The sequence below is a fragment of the Ornithorhynchus anatinus genome, chromosome 16 (assembly GCF_004115215.2).
Source record: "Ornithorhynchus anatinus isolate Pmale09 chromosome 16, mOrnAna1.pri.v4, whole genome shotgun sequence".
NCBI classification, from domain to species: Eukaryota; Metazoa; Chordata; class Mammalia; order Monotremata; family Ornithorhynchidae; genus Ornithorhynchus; species Ornithorhynchus anatinus.
Genome location: NC_041743.1, coordinates 542,542 through 550,760, shown reverse-complemented (window position 1 = coordinate 550,760; position 8,219 = coordinate 542,542). Strand labels below are relative to the sequence as shown.

Genomic DNA, 8,219 nt, shown 5'->3' with positions numbered 1-8,219 from the left:
TGGGGTGGGCGGCTGGAAGCGTCGCCAGGAGTTGTCCGAGGTGTGTGGGGGGCCACTGACTCCCCTCCCCCGCCCCATACACACGGACACACTCTCCCCGCGGGGTCTGGGTCTCCTCGTTGTAGATCGGGGAAGGTGGAGCGGCGTCCTTGGTCTCTTGCTGCTGATTCCCGAGCCCTTCTTTCCAGTGGCTGAGCCAACATCTCTTCCCTGAGGGTGACCAGAGTTGGATGTCGGGGGCTAAGGGAAGGGCAACCCGGAACCTTTTCAGACGGAACAATGGCCCAGCCGGGCAGGGTCCCAGGCCTGACGTTCCCCCAGCAGTGGAAGGGTGGTGGCAGTGCTCCATCTAGGCCTGGGATTTACTTGTTCCCAACTGCCGAGGTGATGCCGGGGTCTCCGCTGCCCCGCTGCAGCTACTTCCGGATAGGAGGCGGCTGGAGTGACAGGTGGGGCAGCGAGGAAGAAGATGTCACGCCCGCTCCTCTTCCTTTAAACTGCTGGTGTAGCCTCAGGGGTTCCTTGGATCAGGGAGCTACCATCACTAGCTGGGGGGAAGAAGTGTTTCCTGCTCTTTGTTCGGAATGTCCTTCCCTCCAGCTCCCGTGGGTGACCCTCCCTGCCCACACCCTTCTCGGCCCTGTAAACCGCCAATCTCCCCCCCCCCCCCCCCCCCGCCTCCAGCCTGCCCGGTCCTGACCCGTCCCACCTATCAGCCCACCACAGGGAAGAAGCAATGCCAGCCTAGCTGTGGAACACGGGCTGGGTAAGGCCGGCGGGGCTGCCTCTGCCCTGTTCGGTACCTCAATTTGCATCTCTGGGCGAGCCCGGCAGGCCAGGGAGAAAGGAGGTAGGCAAAGTCGGGCGGCGGGGGCGGGACCCCAGGGAGCATTTATTAAACTATCGAAGCGGGTAGTGAAACTCTGCCCACGGTGCAGACGGAGCACTGAGCCGGCAGGGGCTGTAGAAGGGCTTCGAGGCGAGGGGCTTCGTTTCTGCAGTTGGCCGAGGAGACAACAGGGGCCCGGTCACCCCGGAAGCAGAGGAGGAGCGGGGAAGTTTCTGCTGGAACCCGACGGTGTGGGGCTGGGGGCCTTGCGGCGGAGACGTGCGGGCAGTTAGATCCTCGGCTTCTGGCAAGCTGCCCGGCGGGATCATGGCGTGCTAGAGGGATGAGAGAAAATCAGGCGCGGTGCGCACTCCCAAGGGACTTGCTGCGCAGGTGCCCCCGATGGGACCCACAACAGAGCGCCGGTTTGGACATATTCCTCTCGGGTCGGCACCAGGCCGCCCAGCCCAGCCCTCAGGGAACTAGACGGGCCAGGAGCATGGACTGGCCAAACTGAGGACTCACTGGTCGGCTCTGTGCCGTGGAAGCTGGGCAGGTGCCACAGGGGCCGGGGGTCGCAGCGCCGGACGCGACGTGACGTGACGACCCTAACTCCCGGGCTGCCTCTAGCCGGGAGGCATTCAGGGATTTCCTGCCCTGTCCCCGAACAGGGGCTGCCCAAGCCCGGAGCCGGCGTCGGCCAGAGCTATCAGGCCCGCAGCACGTTTGGGAAGGATCAGCGGGTGTCTTTGACCACAGAGGTATTTGGGGCTGATGAGGGGGAGAGGGGCGTCCTATTTCCAGCCCCGGGTCCTGCCCTGGCCCCAGCCCAGTCCTGGTCTGATGGATCATAGGCATTTACGGAGCGCAACCCTGCTCCCTGCCAGTGTCGCTCGTGGAGCCCGCGGGGAGGACTAGTGCTGGAAGCGGAAATTCTGCAGTCACGCTAAGCCCTTTCCGGCGCTCTCGATGCCTTCTCCCCCCCCCCTTTCTAAACCTACTGCCCCGCCCAGCTCACGGGGGGGGGGGGGGTTCTTTGCCGAAAGCCCAGCTCACTGGGACCCCATTCTCTCGGACTGTCGGTGCTCTTCGACCAGGGAGCGGATCCATTGCGTGGTCCTGCTTTTGGCGTCCTCCCAGCTGAACAGCGGCCGGTAGCCGAAATCCTTCTGCGCCTTCTTGTAGGAGAAGGTGAAGGTGGTGTTGGTGAGGGTGAGCAGGTGGCGGTCGAAGGCGGGCACGAAGCGGACCAGCGGCCGGAGCAGGAAGCTGACCAGCTCGAGCAGGAGCGCCAGGCAGTAGAGGACGGGCAGCGGGATGAACCTCCGCGGAGGCTTCCGGAAGCCCAGGGCCTGGCCGAGCTCAAAGTTCAGGTTGGTGTAGGACATGTGCGGCGTGTCGTCCGCGACGAAGAAGAACTGGCCGCCGAGGCGCGGGGCCCGCTCGGGGTCGCGCAGGGCCCGCGCCGCCAACACGTGCGCCCAGGCCACGTTGCCCACATAGACGGGGTTGGCTTGCGCCTCCACCCAGTTCATGCGGTCCAGCAGCAGGCCGCGGCGCAGGGCCCGCTGGAAGCTCCTGCTCAGGAACGTGCTGCCCTCGCCGAAGATGAAGGTGGGCCGCAGGGAGCAGGTGCGCAGGGCGCCGCCGCCGCCGTCGCCGCCAGGCAGGGCCCAGCCGTCCGCCGCCAGCACCGCCTTCTCCGCCAGCCGCTTGCTCAGCGGGTAGGGCGAGCGACACGTGGACTCGGGGGCCTGGTCCTCCTGGACGTTGTAGGCGGGCTGCCGGTACGAGTTGGGGCCCATCACTTCCAGGGTGCTCGTGTAGATGAAGAACGGCACGCCGGTCTGGACGCAGGTCTCCAGCAGGAGCTGAGTTCCTGGGGTGGAGGCGGGGCCGGGGAAAACGGCGTCAGCGGGCTCCGGGAGGCACCGCGTCCCCATTCTCCCCCCCCCCCCCATACCTCTCCCGGGTCAAGGCTGATCCGCCCTCCCCCCCTTTCTCCCGGGTCCGGGCTGCCCCATCTCCCCCGCCCCCCTCCCTCCACACCCCATTTCCAGCATCCCCCGTGTCCGGGCTGCCCCTCTTCTCCTCCTCCCCACGCCTCCCCCCGTTTCCGGGGTCCCCCCAGTCTTGGGGCGGGACTGGGGTCTCGGAAGCAGAGGGCCCGTCTGGGCAAGGGTAATCTCCCCCCAACTTCGCCTGTCCCCCGCTCCTCCCGCTCGGGCCCCCAACCTTTCACATTGACGTCCATGATGACCTCGGCTGGAGTGTATCCGAACGGGTCCACGACACAGGCGCTGTGGATGACCAGGGTCACCCCCTGGCAGGCCCGCAGCAGGAACTCCTGGTCCAGGACATCGCCCAGGAGCACCGTGACCTTGGCGTGGGAGCGGGATCCTGTAGGGCCAAGCTGGTCAGCGGGGAGAGAACCGGACGTCTGGCCGCTAAGACACAGTCTACCGTGCGCATCCAGCCAAGCCCGGGGGTGAGGGGGAACCGGCCTCCGGGTGAGCATCCCGGGAGCTGGCGCGGGAACTGCTACCCACGCTGAGCTGCGCCGCCCCGCGGGGGTTCCCGGCGTCTCGGACCGTGGGTCATCGGAACCACGGCCAAGCGGTCTCTTCCCCGAGAGGCAGCAGGGCGCGGGAACAGGGAGAGGAGAGCGGGAGGGAGGGGAGCCGAGCGATCCGGCTGCTTCCCCCTCGACTAGTTAGTCGGGAGAGCAGGCCGGACGAGCCCCGGCCGCATCCAGCTCTCGGAGGAGCGGGGCGGCGGGTGTCCTTGCTGCTATCTGGACAGACCCCGCGAAACTGGACCAAGGCCTCCAGCCCGGTTCCCCAGTGTGGCGTCGCGTCCCGCCTTCCCCGCGGAGCCGGGGCCGACACTCACTGGCAAAGTTCTGCAGGATCTCGGGCCTGAAGACTTTGTCCAGCACCCGGAGCTCCAGCAGCTCCTCTTCCTTCTCCAGCAGCAACTGGACGATTCTCTGGCCCAGAAAGCCCCCGGCGCCGGTTACGACGCAGGTCCACCCGGCTCGGTTAGGAGCCGCCGCCCCCGCCGCTTCTCCTGGCATGTTGATCCTGGGGTTGGCGAGCGCAGTGCAGCGCTGTCTCCTGCGAACCGAGGGGCTTGGAGTATAATCGCCGGGCGACCTCCTCCGCTCCCAGGGAAGGGGGAGTGCGATACAGGTGCGCCCGCGTGTGTGCATGTGAGTGCGTGCCGGGAGTGAGAAACTAAATCCCAGAGCGACTGGGTGGGAGGGAAGTTTGATCATTTATTAGATTTAGGAAAGGTGCGTCCTCCGTTTCAACGAGTCGTGACACGTTGGACTACAACCCAAGTCCGTCACTGCCGCCAAGGGTAACTCGAAGAAGCTTCGGGTGAGTGGAAGGGAGAAGGGATGGAAAGCCGTGAATTTGCCCTGCCTCATCCCACTCCTTACCCCTGCTTCTCTCCCTGCTCCTGCCCCGTCTCCCCGCCTCCGTCTCTGCTCCCTCCAGCCCATCTGTCTCTCTTGGGCCTCTGTCTCTGCCCCCTCCCTGCCTCTCCTGGCCTCCTCCTCTGCCCCGCTCTCGGCCTCCGCTTCCGCCCGTCTCCGGGCCTCCACCTCCGCCCCGCTTCCCGGCTCAGCCTCTGCCTCTGTCCCCGCCTCCTTCTCTGCCCCTCTCCCCGGCATTACCTCTGCCCTTACCCCCGTACGGAGAACCGCCCCCTCTCAGCCCCTCACCTGCTCAGGGGGACAGGTACCACAACGCGATCTGCCCCGGAATCCTCTTGCCCGGCTTCTCCACCTGCGCTGGCTCCGGGATTTCCGGGCCCTTGGGCAGTGCAGGCGGGCGGAGGGGACTGATCCCGAGCCCGTCCTCAAAGACGAGACTGTCCTGGCCCGCGTGGGGGGTTTTATCACGGCTCCCCCGGGCCCCTCCTTCGCGCCCATGGACTCCGGGGCGGGGCTGAACTCCTCCCTCTTTGGGTGCCTGAGGCCCCGAGGTGGGAAGACGGCGGGGCTCGAGGACGTCCCGCGGGGGAGAGGGATCAGGGGCGGCGGGCCCGGGAGCTTCGGCCCAGGTTCTAGCCTTAGGTGGGGCGGCAGCTCGGTCTACCCGGGAGAGAGGCCCGCCTGGTGTCGGGAATTGGATCTGCTCCCCCTCCCGCGGACACGGAATCCGGGGCTCTGGGAGGGCGGGGATACGGTGCTGCCATATTCGGTCCCGGGACCGTCCTAACCTGGGCCCTTCTTGCCGGGATCCCTGCACCCACCAAGGGCTCAAAAGATAGCAGTGATTAGGGGAGGCTGGGGCTATAGCTACCACCTTTCTGGTCGGTGTCTTGGGCGCGGCGAGTGCTGATGGCCCCATCCCTCGGAGAAGGTGATGGAGCTCATGTTCTAGTCCCCAGGAAAGTAGTCCCCCACCCCTCGCCCCAACTACCAGGGCAGGGGATTTCTCAGGTCCAACTCTGGGATCTTTGAGCTGCAAAAGGTTTCCTCTATGGCCCCCAGAGGGTCAATGCCCCGACCCAGTTTCCACTAATGGGAGTCATTGATGATGCATCTTGCGCACCGTCTGAGACCCTGGACAGGGGAGGGTCAGTGCAGGAGAGGAGGAGGGTTAGGTAGGGCAGGGGCAGCATAAGATGGGGCAGGGCAGGCTCCTCTCTTCTGTTGAACTAGCGAGGGCCCCATACCAAGAGGGCAGAATTCCCGGGTCCCCCAGGCCAGGACCAGCGACCCACAGTTTTTCTTCCATCGGCCGGGGCCAGAATGAGCCGGTCTGCCCACCCCGTGCCCACCCACCCATCACCCAAGTTTACAGGATTCTCTTTTTTGCCTGGCACTTTGCTCATACCGAAGAGGCAATTATTACCTCAGCGGCCCCACAGCCAAGGTTATTCAGCCTTTCTTCCGAGCCAGATATGCCGCTGGGAGCAGAGAGACTCTGAGCAGGTTCAATCGCCCCACGGTGCCAGTGGCCCTGGGCTTATCTCGCCAAGGTTGCAAGCTATCTCCTGAAGGACCCAGCTCGCGGCAGGCCAACGGAATGGAGGAGCCTGGGATAGGGGGCAGGAGTGTCTAGGTGGAAGGAGCACGGACCTGGAAAGAGCCAGAGGGTCTGGGAGCCAAAGGACCTGAGTTCTAATGCCTGATCTATCACTTGTTTACTGTGTGACCTTGGGCAGATCTTTCAACGTCTCTGGGCCTCAGTTTCCTCATCTGTATAATGGAGAATCATAACCTCTTCTCCTGCCCTCTGAATGGCCCTCCCTCCCTGGATGGACCCTGGATGGGAGGGTCCAGGCCCTCTCCCCAAAGCTTCGCCACCTTCCGGACCCTCCCAACTGTCAGCTTCAGTCCTCTCTTCTGTCTGCATCCCGCCCTTGCACTGTCGCTGAGACCTGCTGGTGAGACTCCAGACACCAGGCCGACCTAGGCCATGCCTCATTCCCCTGGCCTGTCCTAACTTGACCTTTCACCTGCCCACCAGGTGAACTTACTTGCTATTCCTCCATCTCTGGCAGCCCCCATCAGCTACTCCATTCCTTCCTCTCCCTCTGGAGGCTTCCAGGGCCCCCTTATCATCCTTCCCGGACCCTGGAGATGTCGCTAATCATTTCTTCGGCAAAACTAAGTCCATCAGAGTGGGGGTCCTCCAAGGGGCTCCTCTCCTCCTCCTGTTCCCCCCTCCATCCAACCACCTATTCATACTCTTTTTCTTTCCAGCTGTCTTTCAGGAGGAAGACTCCTACCCATTCCTGCAATCTTCACCCCTACCTGTGCCCCCAACCCCAAGCCATCAAAAACATTCACTTCGGTCCTCCTCCCCTCCTCCATCACTATCTTCAACCTCTCACTCTCCTGGCTCCTTCCTCTCTACCCTCTTGAAAAACAACAACAATTCTCTGGAGCCCTCTGCCACTATCACTCCATCTCCCTGTTCCTTTATCTGTTCAAACTCCTAGAACGTGTCCTAGAAGATATGGGCTGCCTTCACTTCCTCTTTTGCAACAGGCCTGGGAATCCAAAGGACCTGGGTTCTAATACTGACTCTCCCATTTGTCTGCTGTTTGACCTTGGGTAAGTCATCTAACTTCTCTGTCCCTCAGTTTCTTCTGTAAAATGGGGATTAAGCCCCATGTGGGAGAGGGACTGTGTCCAATTTGACTAGCATGCATCTACCCTAGGGCTTAGTAGCCTGGCACATAGTAAATGCTTAACAAATACACAAAACAAAACAAAAATAACCTTGTGTTTCCCCCTGCCTCCAGGACATCTCCAAATGCGTGACCCATCTTCACCTTAAACTCAATGTCTGAAACTGAAGGCCTCATCTTCCCTCCATCATCTTTTCTTCCCAACAATCCCATCCCTATAAACAATTCCACCCTCCTCCCTGCCCCAGATGCCCACAATTCTTCCACTGGACCTGCATCTCCTCTTTGCCTTCCTCCTCCCACATTGTCTGCCCCTGAATTCTGTGGGTTTTCCTTCTGGATCCCCTCAGATCCGTTTCTTGTTCCTGCGTTCAGCCCCTTCCCTCCTCTCCCTTCCTCCAGCCTCCTCTGGCTTTAGTATACATTCCAGCTTTCCTGGATCACCTTCTTGAAACTCCATTCAGCACATATCTCTTCTGTCCTCAAAAACTTTGAATGGCTGCCTATCTCTGTTCCCATTCAGCAGAAAAATCCCACTGCAAGACTGTCCACCACCTGCACCTGCACCAGCCAGTTCCCTTTTCCCTTTCCACACTCTTCTCCCACTACTCCCAAACTCTTTGCTCTTCCCAAACCCACCTCCAAACTACTCTCCCACCTCTGATCCCTTGCCTAGAACTCCCTGACCCTAATGTAATAGTATTTGTGGTATTTGTTAAGGACGTACTGTGTGCCAAGCACTATATTAAGTGCCGGGGTGGATGCTAGATCACCAGGTAGGACACGTTTCCTGTGTCCGTGGGGCTCACGGTCAAAGTGGGAAGGGAGAGCAGGTGATGAATCCCCATTTTACAGATGAGGAACCTGAGATACCGAGAAGTTAAGTGGCATGCCCGAAGTTACATGGCAGGTAAGTGGTAAAGCTGGGATTAGAACCCAGGTCTCCTGACTCCCGGCCCATGCTCTTTCCACTAGGTCATGCTGATTTTCATACTGACAGATTTCAGCTCTCGTCATCTTCAAAGCTTTCTTGACACTCATTCATTCATTCAATAGTATTTATTGAGCGCTTACTATGTGCAGAGCACTGTACTAAGCGCTTGGAATGGACAATTCGGCAACAGATAGAGACAATCCCTGCCCATTGACGGGCTTACAGCTCCTATTTGGGCTACAGCCACTGCCCTAGTTCTTCCTTAATCAGTTAATCAAGGACTTTTGTTGAGCGCGGTGCCGA

The 8,219-nt window shown here is 61.4% G+C and overlaps 1 protein-coding gene across 2 annotated transcripts; it reads right to left on the bottom strand.

Annotated features, from left to right (window-relative positions):
* Positions 1-860: 860 nt before the first annotated feature.
* LOC100080135 (3 beta-hydroxysteroid dehydrogenase/Delta 5-->4-isomerase type 2-like) lies at positions 861-4,701 on the bottom strand. 2 transcript variants are annotated; one of them, XR_003765128.2, is made up of 5 exons: positions 4,560-4,701; positions 3,722-3,945; positions 3,065-3,229; positions 1,355-2,708; positions 861-1,164 (listed from the first exon to the last, which is right to left on the bottom strand). XR_003765128.2 is itself a non-coding variant. In XM_029080738.2 (4 exons), the coding sequence occupies exons 2-4, from the start codon at positions 3,903-3,905 to the stop codon at positions 1,882-1,884; spliced, it is 1,176 nt and encodes a 391-aa protein (XP_028936571.1). In that variant the 5' UTR covers positions 3,906-3,945; positions 4,560-4,701; the 3' UTR covers positions 861-1,881. The 2 variants fall into 2 exon arrangements, 1 of the variants encoding a protein (XP_028936571.1); XM_029080738.2 differs by having other exon boundaries at positions 861-2,708.
* Between the last annotated feature and the right edge of the window lie 3,518 nt (positions 4,702-8,219).

Excerpts from the sequence above, each read along its gene's own strand:
- LOC100080135 (XM_029080738.2), bottom strand. The coding sequence starts at position 3,905 with ATGCCAGGAGAAGCGGCGGGGGCGGCGGCTCCTAACCGAGCCGGGTGG. Across the intron at positions 3,230-3,721 it reads GATCCTGCAGAACTTTGCCA|GATCCCGCTCCCACGCCAAG; the intron begins GTGAGTGTCGGC and ends TTGGCCCTACAG. Across the intron at positions 2,709-3,064 it reads CATGGACGTCAATGTGAAAG|GAACTCAGCTCCTGCTGGAG; the intron begins GTTGGGGGCCCG and ends CCTCCACCCCAG.